This window comes from Thalassophryne amazonica, chromosome 10 (assembly GCF_902500255.1).
Source record: "Thalassophryne amazonica chromosome 10, fThaAma1.1, whole genome shotgun sequence".
NCBI classification, from domain to species: Eukaryota; Metazoa; Chordata; class Actinopteri; order Batrachoidiformes; family Batrachoididae; genus Thalassophryne; species Thalassophryne amazonica.
This window is the reverse complement of record NC_047112.1, coordinates 54,344,474-54,369,287: the sequence shown is the minus strand read 5'-3', so window position 1 is coordinate 54,369,287 and position 24,814 is coordinate 54,344,474. Positions and strand designations below refer to the sequence as shown.

General features: G+C 41.6%; 1 protein-coding gene and 1 long non-coding RNA gene across 2 annotated transcripts; one reads left to right on the top strand and one right to left on the bottom strand.

Moving 5' to 3' along the window:
* Nucleotides 1-219: 219 nt before the first annotated feature.
* lim2.2 (lens intrinsic membrane protein 2.2) lies at nt 220-24,011 on the bottom strand. Its single transcript, XM_034180833.1, has 4 exons — nt 23,719-24,011; nt 21,392-21,532; nt 20,827-20,961; nt 220-376 (listed from the first exon to the last, which is right to left on the bottom strand). The coding sequence occupies exons 1-4, from the start codon at nt 23,894-23,896 to the stop codon at nt 306-308; spliced, it is 525 nt and encodes a 174-aa protein (XP_034036724.1). The 5' UTR covers nt 23,897-24,011; the 3' UTR covers nt 220-305.
* On the top strand, nt 9,619-24,263 carry LOC117519520. The gene is made up of 5 exons (XR_004563322.1): nt 9,619-9,629; nt 12,936-12,939; nt 13,872-13,880; nt 15,646-15,648; nt 24,040-24,263. It is a non-coding gene; the product is annotated as an uncharacterized LOC117519520 (long non-coding RNA).
* The last annotated feature ends 551 nt before the right edge of the window (nt 24,264-24,814 follow it).

Sequence of the window (24,814 nt, the reverse complement as noted above, 5' to 3'; positions counted from 1 at the left end):
CCAAGGCATTTCATAGTGGGGTGGATGCAGTGACACAGTGAACCAGTGCAAGCTGTCAGTCATGACCTATGATCCAAGTGATCGACCTACATTGGCCGTGAAGAAAATAACCGGTGAGAAGACTTTCCAACCCATATGGTCACCCCAAGTCTGGTTGGACCATTTCACAGAAATTCCGCATATCGGAGGGAAGGGGAGAACAAAAAAACTCACGCAGGGGTGTGTCATTTCTATTTATTATTTTGTTCTAGGATCTCCAAAGCAGCAATATCAACAATCATAGTTTTGGATGGGTGCGTTTTTCTTTAGGTGTCTGCTGTATTTGCAGGAGGAGGTTCTGCAGTGGTCCTCTGGTAAGCACACAGCTGGAACACACCTGAGTGCAGAAAAGCACAGGGTGCTTTTATTTGACAGAATGTTTCACAAAACACTTCCACCAGTTTTGACTATATATATATATATATATATATATATATATATTACCGAAGCGAATTGCATTCACTGGATAAAAAAAATTGACCACTGATCTCATAATTACAAGAAAAGATCTCGTAATTATGAGATCAGGCTGTTTTTGTGTGTGTGTGTGATCGCTTCTGTACTTCCGATCCCTCAGTAAAGACAAGCGTGAGATTAAGCTATCTCATAGTTATGAGTGCGCATGCCTGGGAGAGCCTATAGCACTTCTGGGTCAACGGTCACAGGACCCAAGCACCAGTTTACTGCAGGCTTAAACAACACAGCTGGAGTTTGCACGTCTGCTTTCTTTTTCACTACTGTAACAATTACCCATGTTTTTGTTCAATCTCGTGTGGCTGAACACCACTTGTCCCTCTAAGACGTTGATGCCGATCGCACGGGGCTACGTAACTAGTCAGCATGCCAGAGTCTCGTTCCTTATCGGAATTAAAAAGACAAATCGCTCCACCAACTATATAAGAACAGTGAGAATAAACACAGGAGCACGATGGGAGCAAAAGAGCGATCGATTGGTTCATCCTTTCCATGTCTGGGTTGGGTGAGGTTTCCCATGTTGAATCAAATTAATCCGCAGGCTCCTGGCGGTGCCCTTCCGTCTCCACCCATCTCCCAGGTACACCGGATGCTGCCTGGCGGGTCCTGGGAATAACACCACAGGATCGCTAATTGTCATCGCTTATGGTTGGAATTACGACGGTATCTGACTGTCTTCGAACCTCAGACTTTCATTCCTGATTAATGAAAACATTCTTGGTCCAACAATTTCACCTCTAGGTCTCAGCCGTCCCTCTTAATCATGGCCCCAGTTAAGAGAAGAAAACCCACAAAATAGAACTGCAGTACTATTCCATTATTCCGCACTGGGATATCCAGGTGACCCGCTTTAAACACTGTAATTTTCAAAGTAAATGCTTCAGACAGCATTATAACAGACACAATCCACCAGAATCATTGAGGAAATGATTGTATTTTCTATGGAGGTTCATTATTACATCTGATCTTTGTTATAGATACTGAGAGTTGTCACTGTATTCCTTTGTTCTGTTGTGCTCTAATAAAGTCCTAAAAAACCGCTTCGGACCCTGCTGGACCGAGCACCGAGATCCAACTGCGAGCTTTTTAATTGCAGCAACTTTAAGATATCGGAGCTAAAATTACTAAAAAATACGGATAAACAAAGAGAAATTACTTGGATTTAAATAGCGCCGCTCAAACGCGTCGGCTGTGTTTGGGTCAGATGACCTCTTACCTCTCCCACAATGCAGTACATCATCACCTGAGAGTGTGAGATGGTTTATTCTGGAGTCATAATCGAAAATCGGCCGACACTGCACTGTGATCACACACCACTTCTATCAATCAATCAATCAATTTTTTTATATAGCGCCAAATCACAACAAACAGTTGCCCCAAGGCGCTTTATATTGTAAGGCAAGGCCATACAATAATTATGTAAAACCCCAACGGTCAAAACGACCCCCTGTGAGCAAGCACTTGGCTACAGTGGGAAGGAAAAACTCCCTTTTAACAGGAAGAAACCTCCAGCAGAACCAGGCTCAGGGAGGGGCAGTCTTCTGCTGGGACTGGTTGGGGCTGAGGGAGAGAACCAGGAAAAAGACATGCTGTGGAGGGGAGCAGAGATCGATCACTAATGATTAAATGCAGAGTGGTGCATACAGAGCAAAAAGAGAAAGAAACAGTGCATCATGGGAACCCCCCAGCAGTCTACGTCTATAGCAGCATAACTAAGGGATGGTTCAGGGTCACCTGATCCAGCCCTAACTATAAGCTTTAGCAAAAAGGAAAGTTTTAAGCCTAATCTTAAAAGTAGAGAGGGTGTCTGTCTCCCTGATCTGAATTGGGAGCTGGTTCCACAGGAGAGGAGCCTGAAAGCTGAAGGCTCTGCCTCCCATTCTACTCTTACAAACCCTAGGAACTACAAGTAAGCCTGCAGTCTGAGAGCGAAGCGCTCTATTGGGGTGATATGGTACTACGAGGTCCCTAAGATAAGATGGGACCTGATTATTCAAAACCTTATAAGTAAGAAGAAGAATTTTAAATTCTATTCTAGAATTAACAGGAAGCCAATGAAGAGAGGCCAATATGGGTGAGATATGCTCTCTCCTTCTAGTCCCCGTCAGTACTCTAGCTGCAGCATTTTGAATTAACTGAAGGCTTTTTAGGGAACTTTTAGGACAACCTGATAATAATGAATTACAATAGTCCAGCCTAGAGGAAATAAATGCATGAATTAGTTTTTCAGCATCACTCTGAGACAAGACCTTTCTGATTTTAGAGATATTGCGTAAATGCAAAAAGGCAGTCCTACATATTTGTTTAATATGCGCTTTGAATGACATATCCTGATCAAAAATGACTCCAAGATTTCTCACAGTATTACTAGAGGTCAGGGTAATGCCATCCAGAGTAAGGATCTGGTTAGACACCATGTTTCTAAGATTTGTGGGGCCAAGTACAATAACTTCAGTTTTATCTGAGTTTAAAAGCAGGAAATTAGAGGTCATCCATGTCTTTATGTCTGTAAGACAATCCTGCAGTTTAGCTAATTGGTGTGTGTCCTCTGGCTTCATGGATAGATAAAGCTGGGTATCATCTGCGTAACAATGAAAATTTAAGCAATACCGTCTAATAATACTGCCTAAGGGAAGCATGTATAAAGTGAATAAAATTGGTCCTAGCACAGAACCTTGTGGAACTCCATAATTAACTTTAGTCTGTGAAGAAGATTCCCCATTTACATGAACAAATTGTAATCTATTAGACAAATATGATTCAAACCACCGCAGCGCAGTGCCTTTAATACCTATGGCATGCTCTAATCTCTGTAATAAAATTTTATGGTCAACAGTATCAAAAGCAGCACTGAGGTCTAACAGAACAAGCACAGAGATGAGTCCACTGTCCGAGGCCATAAGAAGATCATTTGTAACCTTCACTAATGCTGTTTCTGTACTATGATGAATTCTAAAACCTGACTGAAACTCTTCAAATAGACCATTCCTCTGCAGATGATCAGTTAGCTGTTTTACAACTACCCTTTCAAGAATTTTTGAGAGAAAAGGAAGGTTGGAGATTGGCCTATAATTAGCTAAGATAGCTGGGTCAAGTGATGGCTTTTTAAGTAATGGTTTAATTACTGCCACCTTAAAAGCCTGTGGTACATAGCCAACTAACAAAGATAGATTGATCATATTTAAGATCGAAGCATTAAATAATGGTAGGGCTTCCTTGAGCAGCCTGGTAGGAATGGGGTCTAATAAACATGTTGATGGTTTGGATGAAGTAACTAATGAGAATAACTCAGACAGAACAATCGGAGAGAAAGAGTCTAACCAAATACCGGCATCACTGAAAGCAGCCAAAGATAACGATACGTCTTTGGGATGGTTATGAGTAATTTTATCTCTAATAGTTAAAATTTTGTTAGCAAAGAAAGTCATGAAGTCATTACTAGTTAAAGTTAATGGAATACTCAGCTCAATAGAGCTCTGACTCTTTGTCAGCCTGGCTACAGTGCTGAAAAGAAACCTGGGGTTGTTCTTATTTTCTTCAATTAGTGATGAGTAGAAAGATGTCCTAGCTTTACGGAGGGCTTTTTTATAGAGCAACAGACTCTTTTTCCAGGCTAAGTGAAGATCTTCTAAATTAGTGAGACGCCATTTCCTCTCCAACTTACGGGTTATCTGCTTTAAGCTACGAGTTTGTGAGTTATACCACGGAGTCAGACACTTCTGATTTAAAGCTCTCTTTTTCAGAGGAGCTACAGCATCCAAAGTTGTCTTCAATGAGGATGTAAAACTATTGACGAGATACTCTATCTCCCTTACAGAGTTTAGGTAGCTACTCTGCACTGTGTTGGTATATGGCATTAGAGAACATAAAGAAGGAATCATATCCTTAAACCTAGTTACAGCGCTTTCTGAAAGACTTCTAGTGTAATGAAACTTATTCCCCACTGCTGGGTAGTCCATCAGAGTAAATGTAAATGTTATTAAGAAATGATCAGACAGAAGGGAGTTTTCAGGGAATACTGTTAAGTCTTCTATTTCCATACCATAAGTCAGAACAAGATCTAAGATATGATTAAAGTGGTGGGTGGACTCATTTACTTTTTGAGCAAAGCCAATAGAGTCTAATAATAGATTAAATACCGGGTGTCATTACTGCCGACGTGAATTACAATCTTACCAAATTTACGCTTAGCCTTAGCCAGCAGTTTCAAATTTCCTTCAATGTCGCCTGCTCTGGCCCCCGGAAGACAATTGACTATGGTTGCTGGTGTCGCTAACTTCACATTTCTCAAAACAGAGTCGCCAATAACCAGAGTTTGATCCTCGGCGGGTGTGTCGTCGAGTGGGGAAAAACGGTTAGAGATGTGAACGGGTTGGCGGTGTACACGGGGCTTCTGTTTAGGGCTACGCTTCCTCCTCACAGTCACCCAGTCAGCCTGCTTTCCCGGCTGCTCGGGATCTGCCAGGGGGGAACTAACGGCGGCTAAGCTACCTTGGTCCGCACCGACTACAGGGGCCTTGCTAGCTGTAGAATTTTCCACGGTGCGGAGCCGAGTCTCCAATTCGCCCAGCCTGGCCTCCAAAGCTACGAATAAGCTACACTTATTACAAGTACCATTACTGCTAAAGGAGGCCGAGGAATAACTAAACATTTCACACCCAGAGCAGAAAAGTGTGGGAGAGACAGGAGAAGCCGCCATGCTAAATCGGCTAAGAGCTAGTAGCTACGCTAAGCTAGCGGATTCCTAAAAACACGCAAAGTGAATAATGTGTAAATAATTTAGAGGTGATTCAGCAGAAGGAGTGCTTTAGTTAAGGCACGTAAAGATTACACTGGGAAACAAATCGTAATCTAGATAACTAGACCAATCTAACTGCGCAGATTAAACAGCTAACAGATACAGAAAAACACCGCTGTGCTCCGGAACAGGAAGTGATACAATACCGCAGTGAGAGCCAACCACCAGTAGGTGCACTTCTATGTGCACACAAAGTGTGGATTTTCCCCTAAACTGTTCCTGGATGAATGAAACTCGTCCAGGGAGGTGGGGGACAGGGAACCCAAACTGGCATGGGCCGGCTGGGAGTGTGCCCCGCTTTGGCCCTCAGTGGTCGGCGGGGCTGTGTGAATGAAAGCTGGAAGTCTGGAGGGGGGGGGCGAGACACGGCTCATTTTGGTGAGACACTCTGTGCTCCTTCCTGGACATTCATCCAGGAGCACGTTTGGGGAAAATCCACACTTTAGGCTTCTTAAAGAAAAATTAACAGGTCTGTGTGAGCCAGAATTCTTGCTGGTTGGTAGGCGTTCAAATACTTATTTGCAGCAGTAACATACAAATAAATTACTAAAAAATCATACATTGTGATTTCTGGATTTTTGTTTTTAGATTATGTCTCTCACAGTGGACATGCACCTAAGATGAAAATTTCAGACCCCGCCATGATTTCTAAGTGGGAGAACTTGCAAAATCGCAGGGTGTTCAAATATTTATTTTCCTCACTGTATGAAACAATTTAGACACCTAAATTTATGGGGAAAATCCATACTTTGTGTGCGCATAGAAGTGGTGTGCGATCGCAGTGCAGTGTCGGCTGATTTTTGATTATGACTCAGGAAATTCAGCTCATGGTTGTCTTAACTGAGGGACTGGAGGTACGGAAGCCCATTGTACGGAAATGATTGCACCCACACACAGAGACACAATTACAATAACTTTTCTTGTAATTACGAGATCAGCTGTCTAATTTTTTCTATCCAATGAATGCAATACACTTCCATAATATATATGAGACAAACCAGAATTTAAGATGGACATTATCTTCAGATGGTGCATTGGACTAACAAAGACCTTATTTTGATAGAATCCTGTATGAGTGACTGACTTATGTTGTCTTGTTACAGGCTACTGGGGCTTTAAAATATCTACCGTAAGTCATAAAAACAATTTTATTTGGCACCACTATAATTTTATTTCTTATCTAATACTATCTAATAATTTCAAATATATCAAAATTCATGCTGTCTGGAAACAATTTACAATTCCAACCCCTGATGGGGAGAAATTCAAAGGATCAGATGCTATGATCTATATTTGGTAGATTTGAAAGTGACTTACAAGAAATATTGTGGATGTTAACATAAGATAGGTCACAGGTAATCTCAAAACTTCACATATGTGCACATGTGCTTCCTCCTGTAGCTAGTATGATGGTGATGAAGGAAAAGACCATATTCACTATGGAATAAATATGTCCTCTTCATTAAAATGAGCTGTAATTTTGCAAAACGTTACAAAAATAAATCTACACTAGTGTGTTGCCCGTGAGGATGCACAGGCTCTAGATTGGGTAGTGTTTATAAAATAGGTAGCCGACATTTTTCAAGGCATTTTTCAGACATACTTCCACTTCAGTTTTTCTAATTTTAAACAGATAAGACCATTTATTACAATAGATGCGGCCAAATCTTATTTACACTGCATGAGCTTGTCACATATAGAGTATTGCATTACAACATGGTCCTTTGCAGGAACAACTGTACTGAAACCAGTTGAACAATTGTACAAAAAAGCCGTAAAAATATTGGACAAAAAAACCACAGATTTCTCATCACTGTCCAATCTTAGAAAAATATAAACTTTTAAGTTTTAAGAATTTCATGCTGTTTGAAATGTGTTGTGTTGTGTACAGGTCCCTACACAATTTGGCCCCACCTCCTCTGAGGAACTATATTAAAAAGGAAAGTAACAACGAAATTAACACCAGATCCTCTGCTAGGGGTGATTGCGAGATCAATTTTAGAAAAACTGCCTTTGCTCAAAATGTACTGTCTATTAGGGGCAGTAGCACATGGAATACTCTTCCGACAATCAGGTTCAGCCCCACATTTGCTTTATTCAAGACACATCTTAAAACATGGCTGAAAGATAACAAAACCTGCAATCATTACTAGTTAAAGACATGCAGAATCAATATACTTTCATATACATGCACACAACAACAGCACTTTAAAGAGATACTGCAGCTGTACCTAGCACTTTACCATCACAACAAAGCACTTTAATTCAACACCTTATAATAAAACTGACTGTACCTGTACACACCTACAACTGAATTATACCTCAGTACTTTCCTGCACATAGGCCTGCACTTTATATTAAGACAACAGCATCTTAACCCCATCTTGACCAGAATAGATAACTCCTCTTTTACATGGCTCTGGGTGTGTTTTATATTTTATGTTTGGGGACTACAGATGGAAATTAGCATTTTATATATATATATATATATATATATATATATATATATATATATATATATATATAGTAATATATAGTAATATATAGTAGTATATATAGTAATATATAATAAAGTATATACTGTCTATAAAGGTAAAGTCAAATAGCCTTGGAGACTATCTGTCCCTGTCAAATAAACAATAATGAATGAATGAATGAAGGTCTAATGCTCATTTCACATTGGTTAAACACGTCTTCCCCAATATAGAGTGGGTGGTCCGACCGCTGTTGGCCAGAAAAAGAAAGCATTTGAATCATGGTAGTGACTGCAGATACTGTTGTTGATGAAGACAGCATTGTCTACAATGTAGAAGCAGAGAATAGGAAATTAGTCAAGGAAATCTTCGTGACAGAAGATTCTGATGACGATTCCCTGGGCTTCAAGTCAGATGACCTTGAAGACGACAAATCGGACCCTTCGGAACTCGAAAATGCAAACTGGATAAGTGGCATCCTGGACTCGAAGATTGCGCAGTTCACGGGGGAAGGGGCGTAGATAAATGCGACACTAGAAGATGCCCGGACTGTCCTAGACGTCTTCATCCTGTTTTTCACTGATGCTCTGATCAGTCTTCTGGTCTTGGAAACCAACAGGTATACCCAGGATTTTGTGCGTTTGGATAAATGGAGAAACCCAAAGTCAAATTCATGATTCCGAAAATGGTGTCCTGTGGTAACCAACAAAATGAAAACATTTCTGGCACTTATTATTGGGATGGTCCTGGTGCAGCACCAACATCTACACAATTACTGGTCAACAGATGAATTACTAGCGACTCCATTCTTCCAAACAGTGATGACCAGGAACATATTCCTGTTGATCCTGCCATTATTTCATCTGAACAATGTACCACAGGGACAGGATGGCCATCAAACTCCAACCGGTGTACAAGATATTGAATGAGAAATTCATGTCTCTCAACACACCTGGTGAATATCTGGCTCTGGATGAGGGTATGATTGCTTGGGGGGTTAACTTGTTATTCAGAATCTAGATGTCACAAAAGCCAGACATACGAGGTCTATTAGAAAAGTATCCAACCTTATTATTTTTTTCAAAAACCATATGGATTTGAATCATGTGAGATTGCGTCAGACAAGCTTCAACCCTCATGCGCATGCGTGAGTTTTTCACGCCTGTCGGTTGCGTCATTCGCCTGTGAGCAGGCTTTGAGTGAGGAGTGGTCCAGCCCCCTCGTCGGATTTTCATTGTCAGGAAATGGCAGAATGATTTGGGGGGTTTTTTTCCATCAGAATTTTTTCAGAAACCATTAGAAAAATGTATCTGGCTTTCAGGAGAAAATGTTACAGGCTTGGTAGAGAATAAGGAGTGTTACTGTCGTTTTAAGGATGGCCCCCAGCGGTTGTGGGGCGCGCCGCGCTCTGAAGCCACCATCGATACTTTTCTAATAGACCTCGTATAAAGTGTTTATGCTGTGTGATTCCTGCAACGGCTATTGTACATCCCCAATTCCAATGAGGTTGAGACATTATGTAAAATGTAAATAAAAACAGAATACAATGAATTGCAAATCCTCTTCAACCTATTGAATTGAATACACCACAAGATATTTAATGTTCAAACTGATAAACTTTATTGTTTTTGTGCAAATATTTGCTCATTTTGAAATGGATGCCTGCAAAACATTTCAAAAAAGGTGGGACAGTGGTACGTTTATCACTGTGTTACATTACCTTTCCTTCTAACAATACTCAATAAGTGTTTGGGAACTGAGGACATTCATGATTGGGTATAAAAGGAACATCCCCAAAAGTCTCAACTGTTCACAAGCAAAGATGGGGCGAGGATCACCACTTTGTGAACAACTGCATGAAAAAAATAGTCCGACAGTTTAAGAACAATGTTTCTCAACATTCAGTTGCAAGGAATTTAGGCATTCCATCATCTACAGTCCATAACATAATCAGAAGATTCAGAGAATCTGGAGAACTTTCTACACATAAGCAGCAAGGCTGAAAACCAACATTGAGTGCCCGTGACCTTCGATCCCTCAGGCGGCACTGCATTAAAAACTGACATCATTGTGTAAAGGATGTTACCGCGTGGGCTCAGGAACACTTCAGAAAACCATTGTCAGTTAACACAGCTCATCGCTACATCTACAAGTGCAAGTTAAAACTTTACCATGCAAAGTGAAAGCCATACATCAACAACATCCAGAAATGCCGCCACCTTCTCTGGGCCCGAGCTCATTTGAAATGGACAGACGCAAAGTGGAAAAGTGTGCTGTGGTCTGATGAGTCCACATTTCAAATTGTTTTTGGACAAAAGAGGAAAAAGACCATCCAGATTGTTACCACCGCAAAGTTCAAAAGCCAGCATCTGTGATGGTAAGGGGGTGTGTTAGTGCCCATCAAATCAAATCAAATCAGTTTCATTTATATAGCGCCAAATCACAACAAACAGTTGCCCCAAGGCGCTTCATATTGCAAGGCAAAGCCATACAATAATTACAGAAAAACCCCAATTGTCAAAACGACCTCCTGTGAGCAAGCACTTGGCGACAGTGGGAAGGAAAAACTCCCTTTTAACAGGAAGAAACCTCCAGCAGAACCAGGCTCAGGGAGGGGCAGTCTTCTGCTGGGACTGGTTGGGGCTGAGGGAGAGAACCAGGAAAAAGACATGCTGTGGAGGGGAGCAGAGATCAATCACTAATGATTAAATGCAGAGTGGTGCATACAGAGCAAAAAGAGAAAGAAACACTCAGTGCATCATGGGAACCCCCCAGCAGTCTAAGTCTATAGCAGCATAACTAAGGGATGGTTCAGGGTCACCTGATCCAGCCCTAACTATAAGCTTTAGCAAAAAGGAAAGTTTTAAGCCTAATCTTAAAAGTAGAGAGGGTGTCTGTCTCCCTGATCCGAATTGGGAGCTGGTTCCAGAGGAGAGGAGCCTGAAAGCTGAAGGCTCTGCCTCCCATTCTACTCTTACAAACCCTAGGAACTACAAGTAAGCCTGCAGTCTGAGAGCGAAGCGCTCTATTGGGGTGATATGGTACTACAACCCCTGGCAAAAATTATGGAATCACCGGCCTCGGAGGATGTTCATTCAGTTGTTTAATTTTGTAGAAAAAAAGCAGATCACAGACATGACACAAAACTAAAGTCATTTCAAATGGCAACTTTCTGGCTTTAAGAAACACTATAAGAAATCAAGACAAAAAGATTGTGGCAGTCAGTAACGGTTACTTTTTTAGACCAAGCAGAGGAAAAAAATATGGAATCACTCAATTCTGAGGAAACAATTATGGAATCACCCTGTAAATTTTCATCCCCAAAACTAACACCTGCATCATATCAGATCTGCTCGTTAGTCTGCATCTAAAAAGGAGTGAACACACCTTGGAGAGCTGTTGCACCAAGTGGACTGACATGAATCATGGCTCTAACACGAGAGATGTCAATTGAAACAAAGGAGAGGATTATCAAACTCTTAAAAGAGAGTAAATCATCACGCAATGTTGCAAAAGATGTTGGTTGTTCACAGTCAGCTGTGTCTAAACTCTGGACCAAATACAAACAACATGGGAAGGTTGTTAAAGGCAAACATACTGGTAGACCAAGGAAGACATCAAAGCGTCAAGACAGAAAACTTAAAGCAATATGTCTCAAAAATCGAAAAATGTACAACAAAACAAATGAGGAACGAATGGGAGGAAACTGGAGTCAACGTCTGTGACCGAACTATAAGAAAACGCCTAAAGGAAATGGGATTTACATACAGAAAAGCTAAATGAAATGCATCATTAACACCTAAACAGAAAAAACAAAGTTACAATGGGCTAAGGAAAAGCAATTGTGGACTGTGGATGACTGGATGAAAGTCATATTCAGTGATGAATCTCAAATCTGCATTGGTCAAGGTGATGATGCTGGAACTTTTGTTTGGTGCCTTTCCAATGAGAGTTATAAAGATGACTGCCTGAAGAGAACATGTAAATTTCCACAGTCATTGATGATATGGGGCTGCATGTCAGGTAAAGGCACTGGGGAGATGGCTGTCATTACATCATCAATAAATGCACAAGTTTATGTTGATATTTTGGACAATTGAAAGGATGTTTGGGGATGATGAAATCATTTTTCAAGATGATAATGCATCTTGCCATAGAGCAAAAACTGCAAAAACATTCCTTGCAAAAAGACACATAGGGTCAATGTCATGGCATAGGGGCAATGTCAATGAGCAGATCTGATTTGATGCAGGTGTTAATTTGGGGGATGAAAATTTACAGGGTGATTCCATAATTTTGTCCTCAGAATTGAGTGAGTCCATATTTTTTTCCTCTGCTTGGTCTAAAAAAGTAACCGTTACTGACTGCCACAATCTTTTTTTCTTGATTTCTTATAGTGTTTCTTAAAGCCAGATTGTTGCCATTTGAAATGACTTTAGTTTTGTGTCATGTCTGTGATCTGCTTTTTTTCTACAAAATTAAACAACTGAATGAACATCCTCCAAGGCCGGTGATTCCATAATTTTTGCCAGGGGTTGTATGAGGTCCCTAAGATAAAATGGGACCTGATTATTCAAAACCTTATAAGTAAGAAGAAGAATTTTAAATTCTATTCTAGAATTAACAGGAAGCCAATGAAGAGAGGCCAATATGGGTGAGATATGCTCTCTCCTTCTAGTCCCCGTCAGTACTCTAGCTGCAGCATTTTGAATTAACTGAAGGCTTTTCAGGGAACTTTTAGGACAACCTGATAATAATGACTTACAATAGTCCAGCCTAGAGGAAATAAATGCATGAATTAGTTTTTCAGCATCACTCTGAGACAAGACCTTTCTAATTTTAGAGATATTGCGCAAATGCAAAAAAGCAGTCCTACATATTTGTTTAATATGCGCATTGAATGACATATCCTGATCAAAAATGACTCCAAGATTTCTCACAGTATTACTAGAGGTCAGGGTAATGCCATCCAGAGTAAGGATCTGGTTAGACACAATGTTTCTAAGATTTGTGGGGCCAAGTACAATAACTTCAGTTTTATCTGAGTTTAAAAGCAGGAAATTAGAGGTCATCCATGTCTTTATGTCTGTAAGACAATCCTGCAGTTTAGCTAATTGGTGTGTGTCCTCTGGCTTCATGGATAGATAAAGCTGAGTATCATCTGCGTAACAATGAAAATTTAAGCAATGCTGTCTAATAATACTGCCTAAGGGAAGCATGTATAAAGTGAATAAAATTGATCCTAGCACAGAACCTTGTGGAACTCCATAATTAACCTTAGTCTGTGAAGAAGATTCCCCATTTACATGAACAAATTGTAATCTATTACATAAATATGATTCAAACCTCCGCAGCACAGTGCCTTTAATACCTATGGCATGCTCTAATCTCTGTAATAAAATTTTATGGTCAACAGTATCAAAAGCAGCACTGAGGTCTAACAGAACAAGCACAGAGATGAGTCCACTGTCTGAGGCCATAAGAAGATCATTTGTAACCTTCACTAATGCTGTTTCTGTACTATGATGAATTCTAAACCCTGACTGAAACTCTTTTACAACTACCCTTTCAAGAATTTTTGAGAGAAAAGGAAGGTTGGAGATTGTCCTATAATTAGCTAAGATAGCTGGGTCAAGTGATGGCTTTTTAAGTAATGGTTTAATTACTGCCACCTTAAAAGCCTGTGGTACATAGCCAACTAATAAAGACAGATTGATCATATTTAAGATCGAAACATTAATTAATGGTAGGGCTTCCTTGAGCAGCCTGGTAGGAATGGGGTCTAATAGACATGTTGATGGTTTGGAGGAAGTAACTAATGAAAATAACTCAGACAGAACAATCGGAGAGAAAGAGTCTAACCAAAGACCGGCATCACTGAAAGCAGCCAAAGAGAACGATATGTCTTTGGGATGGTTATGAGTAATTTTTTCTCTAATAGTTAAAATTTTATTAGCAAAGAAAGTCATGAAGTCATTACTAGTTAAAGTTAAAGGAATACTCGGCTCAATAGAGCTCTGACTCTTTGTCAGCCAGGCTACAGTGCTGAAAAGAAACCTGGGGTTGTTCTTATTTTCTTCAATTAGTGATGAGTAGTAAGATGTCCTAGCTTTACGGAGGGCTTTTTTATAGAGCAACAGACTTTTTTTCCAGGCTAAGTGAAGATCTAAATTAGTGAGATGCCATTTCCTCTCCAACTTACGGGTTATCTGCTTTAAGCTGCGAGTTTGTGAGTTATACCACGGAGTCAGGCACTTCTGATTTAAGGCTCTCTTTTTCAGAGGAGCTACAGCATCCAAAGTTGTCCTCAATGAGGATATAAAACTATTGACGAGATAATCTATCTCACTCACAGAGTTTAGGTAGCTACTCTGCCCTGTGTTGGTATATGGCATTGGAGAACATAAAGAAGGAATCATATCCTTAAACCTAGTTACAGCACTTTCTGAAAGACTTCTACTGTAATGAAACGTATTCCCCACTACTGGGTAGTCCATCAGAGTAAATGTAAATGTTATTAAAAAATGATCAGACAGAAGGGGGTTTTCAGGGAATACTGTTAAGTCTTCAATTTACATACCATAAGTCAGAACAAGATCTAAGGTATGATTAAAGTGGTGGGTGGACTCATTTACATTTTGAGCAAAGCCAATCGAGTCTAACAATAGATTAAATGCAGTGTTGAGGCTGTCATTCTCAGCATCTGTGTGGATGTTAAAATCACCCACTATAATTATCTTATCTGAGCTAAGCACTAAGTCAGACAAAAGGTCCGAAAATTCACAGAGAAACTCACAGTAACGACCAGGAGGACGATAGATAACAACAAATAAAACTGGTTTTGGGACTTCCAATTTGGATGGACAAGACTAAGAGACAAGCTTTCAAATGAATTAAAGCTCTGTCTGGATTTTTGATTAATTAATAAGCTGGAGTGGAAGATTGCTGCTAATCCTCCGCCTCGGCCTGTGCTACGAGCATTCTGGCAGTTAGTGTGACTCGGGGGTGTTGACTCATTTAAACTAACATATTCATCCTGCTGTAACCAGGTTTCTGTAAGGCAGAATAAATCAATATGTTGATCAATTATTATATCATTTACCAACAGGGACTTAGAAGAGAGAGACCTAATGTTAAATAGACCACATTTAACTGTTTTAGTCTGTGGTGCAGTTGAAGGTGCGATATTATTTTTTCTTTTTGAATTTTTATGCTTAAATAGATTTTTACTGGTTGTTGGTGGTCTGGGAGCAGGCACCGTCTCTACGGGGATGGGGTAATGAGGGGATGGCAGGGGGAGAGAAGCTGCAGAGAGGTGTGTAAGACTACAACTCTGCTTCCTGGTCCCAACCCTGGATAGTCACAGTTTGGAGGATTTAAGAAAATTGGCCAGATTTCTAGAAATGAGAGCTGTTCCATCCAAAGTGAGATGGATGCCGTCTCTCCTAACAAGACCAGGCTTTCCCCAGAAGCTTTGCCAATTATCTATGAAGCCCACCTCATTTTTTGGACACCACTCAGACAGACAGCAATTCAAGGAGAACATGCGGCTAAACATGTCACTCCTGGTCCGATTGGGGAGGGGCCCAGAGAAGACTACAGAGTCCGACATTGTTTTTGCAAAGTTACACACCAATTCAATATTAATTTTAGTGACCTCCGATTGGCGTAACCGGGTGTCATTACTGCCGACGTGAATTACAATCTTACCAAATTTACGCTTAGCCTTAGCCAGCAGTTTCAAATTTCCTTCAATGTCGCCTGCTCTGGCCCCCGGAAGACAATTGACTATGGTTGCTATTGTCGCTAACTTCACATTTCTCAAAACAGAGTCGCCAATAACCAGAGTTTGATCCTCAGCGGGTGTGTCGCCGAGTGGGGAAAAACGGTTAGAGATGTGAACGGGTTGGCGGTGTACACGGGGCTTCTGTTTAGGACTACGCTTCCTCCTCACAGTCACCCAGTTGGCCTGCTTTCCCGGCTGCTCGGGATCTGCCGGGAGGGAACTAACGGCGGCTAAGCTACCTTGGTCCGCACCGACTACAGGGGCCTGGCTAGCTGTAGGATTTTCCAAGGTGCGGAGCCGAGTCTCCAATTCGCCCAGCCTGGCCTCCAAAGCTACGAATAAGCTACACTTATTACAAGTACCATTACTGCTAAAGGAGGCCGAGGAATAACTAAACATTTCACACCCAGAGCAGAAAAATGCAGGAGAGACAGGAGAAGCCGCCATGCTAAATCGGCTAAGAGCTAGTAGCTGCGCTAAGCTAGCGGATTCCTAAAAACACACAAAGTGAATCATGTGTAAATAATTTAGAGGTGATTCAGCAGAGGGAGTGCTTTAGTTAAGGCATGTGAAGATTACACTGTGAAACAAATCGTTATCTAGTTAACTAGATCAATCTAACAGCGCAGATTAAACAGCTAACAGATACAGCAAAACACCACTGTGCTCCGGAACAGGAAGTGATACAATACCGTAGTGAGAGCCAACCACCAGTAGAGGTTCAACACCAACAAAGTCACCGACCAGGAGACAAAAAAAGCTGCCCATGGTATGGGCAACTTACACATCTGTGATGGCACCATCAATGCTGAAAGGTACATCCAGGTTTTGGAGCAACACATGCTGCCATCCAAGCAACGTCTTTTTCAGGGACGTCCCTGCTGATTTCAGCAAGACAATGCCAAGCCACATTCTGCACGTTACAACAGCGTGGCTTCATAGTAAAAGAGTGCATGTACTCGACTGGCCTGCCTGCAGTCCAGACCTGTCGCCCAATGAAAATGTGTGGCGCATTATGAAGCACAAAATACGACAACGGAGACCCCGGACTGTTGAACAACTGAAGTCGTACATCAAGCAAGAATGGGAAAGAATTCCACCTACAAAGCTTCAACAATTAGTGTCCTCAGTTCCCAAACACTTATTGAGTGTTGTTAGAAGGAAAGGTGATGTAACACAGCGGTAAACATACCACTGTCCCAGGTTTTTTGAAACGTGTTGCAGGCATCCATTTCAAAATGAACAAATATTTGCACAAAAACAAAAACGTTTATCAGTTTGAACATTAAATATCTTGTCTTTGTGGTGTATTCAATTGAATATAGGTTAAAGAGGATTTGCAAATCATTGTATTCTGTTTTTATTTACAGTTCACACAACGTCCCAACTTCATTGGGATTGTACATAGTTCAAGATATCCCAGGGGGACCAGGGCATTCCGGCTTCGGCGAATGGGAGGATATATGACCTTGTGATTAGACTGACTCAACAGAGGTCACAAACTGTTCGTCGACAATTACTATACATCACTGATCCTTTTCCAGAGTCTGTCAAAGTCAAGGACTGGTGCATGGGGTACCCTGAGGTTGAATCATAGAGGTGTCCCAAATGAGATGGAAACAGTCAAACTTAGGAAAGGAGAGCACACTGAGTTGATCGATGCAGCTGCTGAAATAGCATGATAGGAAGGAGATCTGTGTGTGCACAACAATCCAATTTCATTACTGTTCCTGGCAAGACCGACTGATCTATGGGAGAGCTGATACAGTGTCCAGCTTGTATTATCAACTACAAGTATATGGGTGCTGTCGACAGGCACAACCAGATGGATTCCTATCCAGCTTTCAATAGGAGGACTCTGAAGTGGTAGAAGAAGGTCTTTTTCCACCTCTTGATGATGACAGTGCTGAATGCACACCTCCTCTATAAGGAGTATTCCAAGACGCTTGGGAGGAAGCCTGTTCTTCATTGGGTTTTCTGTCGGGAGGTGGCAAAAGCACTGGTGTGGGACACTGATGCTCCACTGATTCATCCACATGGAACTGCAAATCTACGAGATGTGGAATGTCCAACAGGTCACCATTTTCCCAAGAAGATCAAAGTGAGGGAGGGTCAGAAAACCAAGAACCCTCAGCGGACATTTGTTGTGCGTTCTACAACAACTGGAAAGATAAAAGCTGCTGGAGATGGACAAACAACCCACCGATCCAGTTATGATTGTGTTCCATGTAATGTTGAACTGTGGTTTGATCCACACTTCAGGTTATTCCACACAACCAAGGAATATAAATGGTCCTACCAGAGGCTCATAGAGAGGAGAGCTGATGGAGACAAGGACACCAACTGATCCAGCTGTCAGGTTGGATCTGATTCCAAACCCCCAATGGCCCTTTTCAGGGCCACCCAAATCTACAAAAGAATTGCAGTCTCCTTTCACATTACATAAATGGTTGACTAATAACATCAGTTGTATTCCAGGATAGTATCTTCGACAGGATAAATCATATTCTTCTGTATACACATGACGGTTCTCCGTTTCACTGTATCAGGCTAATAATTACATATGTGCGAGGAATAACACCACTGTTGCATTCTACATGCTTTCTTCTGCTAATTTATTAGGGAGTGGTTATAGGCCCAACCGTTGGGTCAATAAAGTAACTACGCGAGCATATACGCCCAACCACAACCGACCAATGAGCGAGCTTGTAAGCTCACGGTTTCAACGCGGGAGGGAAAAAGGCGGATATTTTCTCGCCGGCTGCGGGAGGGTTCGCAGTCTGCGGAGGAGCTGTGATCTAAAGCGGTTCTGTTTGGCTCATCACACCCAGGGAACAGTGTCAAACTAACACCATCTTACAGCCAACAACCAGCATTTTGTTCAAAAACTGTTTCGTTGTTAACAGACTTCCGTTCAAAATGCTTATGAAGTTTGTCTGTTTTCATCCATTGCGGTGTTTTCGCAGTAATTAAAGATGGTGCCATTAACTGTGTCAAACATACACCGCAATAGAGCCTTAAAAGTGGTGTAAAAAACATAGTTTAGATGCACAAAACATGTCATATACACAATCACAGTTGGGCGAACAAGATAAGACATTATATTTATCTGCCCAGCGGTTGTGCATGTAACGTTCAATGTATGACTTATCTGCCCAACGGTTGGGCGAATAAGATAAGACATTATATTTATTTGCCCAATGGTTGGGTGTATAGCCTTTGCCAATTTATTATGACTGTTGTGCGGGCCGCCCGAAGAGGAGGTACTGCTGGCCAACGCCAGAGGGCGCCCTGCCTGTAGTCGGGTTTCAGGCACCAGAGGGCGCAGTCACTACCCAGGAGCCAGGACTGACAGCTGTCAGTAATCACCATCATCACCACTATAAAAGCCTGGAGGAGACACCACATCTCTGCCGAGATATAGTTTACCACTCAGGTAAAACTCTCAGCCGTGTCTGTGTTCAACGTACTTCTCATTGTCTTTCTTTGAAACCTTTGCAGAAGGACCTGTTATCTTCAAATCAGCTGGGAGCTGGGTTTTGGACGTTGAAGAGTGACGGACTTCACTCCTCTTTCCAAACCAGAGAAGTAACAGTCGGTCTCTGCACGTTTCTGTGTTTTTGTGTCGGAGGTGGAGATTCTCCCACAAAAGGAACTGAACTGCGTTGCTGATTGTTCTGCTGGGTGTGCACACACCCACCATTAACCTGTTTTTTGTTCCTGCCAGCAGTACCGGATCTGACAGCTGAAGTAGAGGCCACCTGGGGACTCGGGACTTGGCGGCTTCAGTATACTGCAGGTCTTCGTTGGCGGCGGAACCTTGTGGGCCCCGGCTCTTCTCTGGATAGGCGTCTCCTACCCTCGGACCTGCCCACACTTCACCTGTTGTATTTTGTAATTGACTGTCTAAAAGCAGTATTCGACCTGTTGTGCACATTTGCCACAATAAATTGTATTTATTTGACTATCTATTGACCGTTCATTTGCGCCCCCTGTTGTGGGTCCGTGCATTACACTTTCCCCAACAATGACCTTCACATGGGTATTGTGTGTTGCGGTGGGGTTGGGTAGCTTTTTTCACTGCACGTGCATTTCACATACATGTAATACAGCCTGGCACACAGGCAGGCTGGGGAAGCTTAACTTGCTGGCATGGGGAAGGTGACCTTCTGATAGACACTGAGGCAGGATTAGGGTTAATTTTACACACCCACAAACAGAGATGGTGGTGGAAGACATCAAAAGCACTCCATGACCTGTGTTCACGTTTTGGGAGATATTGTTGCAGTATTCACATTTTGTAATTAACGATTTGAGGATAATTCCAGATTTGCATCTGATTCACGTTTTGGGGGTTAACAGATGCCAATCTGTCGAAGGGCCACATGCAATAATCATGCTGTTTAATCTGCATCTTGATACCTGCTAGATGAATGGATTAGCTTGGCAAAGATTAGGTATTTGCTAACAATCTAATGATGTTCGGAACACCTGGTAATCTAGGTTAACATTTTCCTTACGATGACCCGCCTTTCATCAAACACAAACACAAGCTAACTGCCAGTTCCCAGCTCGCACTTCAAAAAGTGAACTTAGTTGCCAGTTTACTTCAGCTACCTTCATCCGATGGCCGACTATGCAATGTTACTTGAGTCATCTTAAGTCAAGGATCAAGGATGGAACAATCCCTTGAGCTAACTTAAGCAAGGGATCTAGGATGCAAATATTGCTGTTTAACTTCAGTGATATCTGTCAACTACACCATGGGGTGAAGGTGACTTAAACAAAAGTTACATCCCTACATTCCTAGCTCAAGGTGGATAAAGTGATATCTGTCAACTAGACCATTGGTTGAAGGTGACTCAAATAAATGTTACATCCTTCATCCCAACTCAGGTGGCTCAAGTGATATTTGTCAACTAGACCATTAGGTGAAGGTGAAGGTGTTACATCCTACATCCCTAGCTCAAGGTGGCTTAAGTGATATTTCTGTTCTTGACTCCTGACTCAAGTTCATTTTTTGAATTGTGAACTGGCAGCTCACTTCACCATTCTTGCATAAATAGTGGTTGTCCCAAACTTGGAAATCAGCAGATGGTGAAAAGTATTTGATGTCTTCTTTTCTTTTTTACAGTTTTTACAAATTATGGTATATACTGTATGCCACTAATATCTTAGTTATAACATTGCCAACTATGACTGCTGAATTTATGGTAAGACATTATTTGATTGTCCTGTGTGGGGTTAGTAAATACCTGCAGCAAAAGCCAAAATGATGGCCACCCAGCCTATGATGTAGGACCAGGAAAAGCACCAGTCCACAAAGCGTTTGCCAAAGAAAGTGACCGTCACACCAGTGTAAATGGCCAGAGCCAATAGAGCAAGAAAACCTGAGAATGGAAGACAAAGCTTAAAAAAATTATTTCATAAAATATAGAAAGAAAAACAACTTCAAAAACAGAAGGAAAGAAATGGCGCTCCCATCTGCAGACTAACAAACAACATGCCTGAGTGTATTTTTTCAAACTTTATTGGCTATGTATCCAAGGAAGATATTCTTAAAAAAATTTGGTTGATAACCGATTTCACATTCTCATTTGAAATCAGTTAAATTCAACAAATTTCAGTTAATTTATACATTGCCAAATAACAACATAACTTGCCCCCAAGCTCTTCACAAGAGTAAGGTCTGACCTAACCCACATAATCATTACTCATATTTAACAGCAACATACACAGGTTTTGGAGTGGAAGGAAGACATGGAAAACTTAGCATTGATATTTTTGAGAAAGTTTTACTAACTGGACTGTGTGTTTTACCTGAGAGGACCAGGGCAATGCCGCCCGTACGGACCCTCCTGTTCTTGGTACCATTGGTGAAGGCGCTCAGGCCAAGCACCACACCGGCAAAGCAACTCAACACTGCCAGCAACATGAAGGCCCGGGTCGCATCCCAGAAGGCTTCAATGCACAGCAACACAGAGGGGTCAGTTTTAATATGTTTCAAAACTAGATTTTAATGCACACATAAAATAAATTTATAATTAATGTAACTAGATATGTGAACTAGTTTATAAATATACAACAAGTATTGAAATATTATCTGACCTTATTTTATCCCACAGAAACAAATGAAGCATACAAATTGTCGTTTGGTGGGGAGGTGTAGGGAACCTTCTTTTATCAGTGTTAATTTTTTTCCGCCTGCAGAGTGCATCAATTGGTAGTAGTTAGCCTTACAGTGAACATGTGTACTGAGCACTTGTTGGACTCTCATTTGCTATAACATGACTTGAACAAAGGTATTGCATCAAATTTTGGCAAAAGCTTGGTGGTACCCAAGCAGAAACGATTCACAAGACTCAGCAAGCTTATGCCAATGATGCCATGAGCATAAAGCAAATAAGAGTGGTACAACGACTTCAGAAATGGGCACACATCAGTGGAGAGCAAAGCACATTTTGGCAGTCCATCCACAACCCAAAATGACCAAATAATTGACAAAATACAGACTTCAGTCATGGATGATCTTTGTGTCCCCATCCAAGAACTTGTGGACAAGGTGGAGATAAGCACACATTCGGTAGATTCCATTTTTATGGTGGAATTGAGCATGCAGCAGCTACTGATGGTGGAGCAGAAGCAGCTGCATCTGGAAGTCTTGCAGGACATGCTGGAATGTGCTAACATTTTTATTTCAGATGAGACATGGAATTACAGATACAACCCAAAAACGCGAGGCCAAAGAAAGCACGACAGGTGCACAACAATGTCAAAGTCATGTTGACCATTTTCTTTGACTTCTCTGGGATGGTGCATCATGAGTACACACCAGAAGGCCAAAATATGACTAAAGAGTATTATCGAGAAGTCCTACGTCGCCTTCTCAATGCTGTGTGTCACAAAGGATCTGTGAGGCTCCCTACTCTCCTGACATGATTCCCTCTGATTTTTGGCTTTCCCCCCAAGATCAAAATTACACTAAAAGGGAAATGATTTGAGTCGTGAGCTGTACACCTTTCCAAATGAGGCCTTCCAGAAATGCTTCCAACAATGGCAGAACTACTGTGAGAAGTGTGTGCAGTCCCAAGGAGACTATTTCAAAGAGGATTAGGACTTTAGACCCACAGGCAAGTAATTGTATTTTTTGTGGCCAAAGGTAGAATAATTTCTGAATGTACCTTGTATTACAGCAGTGCTCAGCTGAGCATATTTCCTCAAAGGTGCAGAAGCCCATATTGCAGCCCAAGGACCATACACATGATTTAGTTTTTTAGACATATATGGTATTTCAGGGAAAACTGACCAGAATACCTAAATAATTAAATCTCACAATATGGCAAAAAAAAAAAAAAAAAATTTGGAATCTAGTTCCACACCAACATTGTATGGGTTCTTCTTTGGCCATACTCCTCAACTCTGCCAAGTTTATAAATGTGTTTATAACCTTTTGAATAATGATTATGACAACTAATGAATACAATTTAAAATATAGCACACTGCTAAAATATCCTTGGCCATATGAGCATAAAAATTGGAAACAAAATGTGATGTTCTGACCTCTTAAAAAAGGTCAAGGTTAGCCATCTTTGAACTTATCCAAAGTCTGTGTCCCAAGAATGTTCCCTGTGAATTTGAAGACTGTGGCAGTAATAGGAATGGACAGACGGATGGACGCAAAGCCTATGCAAAACCCGATGCCCATATTTTGGCCTTGTGTAATAAGACTTGTGGATTTTCTGCTGGGCTGAAATGGGCTGTTGCCCCACCAATCCATCATGTTTCACAACCGTCAATTCACTATTGCAAAGGTGTAAATAGTGGAATAAATTTTGCAGCATTATTCGAACTAATTAAACAATTTTGATCAAACTGGGTGGAAAGGTGAAAACCACATTACATTTTGGTGGGGATCTGGAGGTGGACTGAAGTGTTAGTGATCACTTCTTAATAGCTTTGGGATATTTTTCTTAGCAACTAAAATCTCAACTTTTACAATAGTAGTTGTGTTTACAAAAGATCCAGAATCACTGGACCGGTTGATCTTCATAAAGACATGAAGTCTGACTACTATTCCAGTACAATACATCGGTAAATACATGTTTCCTTATATTTCGTCTTCATTTTGACACCTGAAGAGGACTCACCTACAGTTATGGTGTGAGCATGACATTTGTGGTTGATGCAGAACCTCCAAAGCCCCTGATTGGCCGAGCTACCAGAGTACCGGTACTGCATCCAGAAGTCGGTTGCCGTAGAAACAATGAGAAGCACAAGGGAGGCCAGGCCACAGAGCGTGCCTCCCCCTACTAACGTGTACATCATGGGGGAGAAGGTGGAGTTGGCACCGTCCTCCTGACCACTCAGCAGCTGGAAAGAGAAGACAGGAACGACAAACGGTGCTTCATCAACTGTCGACTCTTTTAAAAAAAACTACTCATCATCAGAAAGTGATATTGGCTCTCCAGAAAGCTATCAGATACATCAACACCAACAATGACCCCAAACAATGTACAACAATAAGTTTGCCTGTCGGTCAGTTCAGCGCTTTTGTTTGCTAATCCCCATCCCTGCTGATCTTCCAATACTAAACAACTGTGCTGTCAGCACTCTCACTGCTGCAGCTGTGCATTCAGCATCGATGTGTCCCCGCAGCCTCCAAATCCAAAATGCACACCAGAATTAAAAATCGGAATTCCACTCACTCGCTCATCTTCAACCACTTACCCCAGCACTCACAGGGCGTGAGGCGGGCTACACCCTGGACAGGACGCCAGTCTGTTGCAGGGCCACATATCAACAAATAAACACATTCATACTTACGGAAAATTTATAGTTTCCAATCCACCTAAACTGCATGTTTTCGGATGTGAGAGGAAGCCGGAGCAGCTGGAGGGAACCCATGCAAACATGGGGAGAACATGCAAACTCCACACATTCTCCACAAGTGGGAATCGAACCCATGACCTTCTTGCTGTGAGGCAACAGTGCTAACCACTAATCCACCGTGCTGCCTGAGAATTCCACATCTTTCTGGTTATGTTGTTCATTTTTGAAACACAGAGGAAGTCCTACATAGGCCCCAAGGCCCACACTGGTGCCGGAGGTTATCGCGGGTTCCACAGAGAGAAGTAGATGAGAATCTATGACTCCCCCGGACAAAATGCTAGTCCAGCACATAGTAATTCCCCAGCCAATGCCGGTACGTATTTGTAGCTGAGTGGACTAGGAGACAGACAGGTA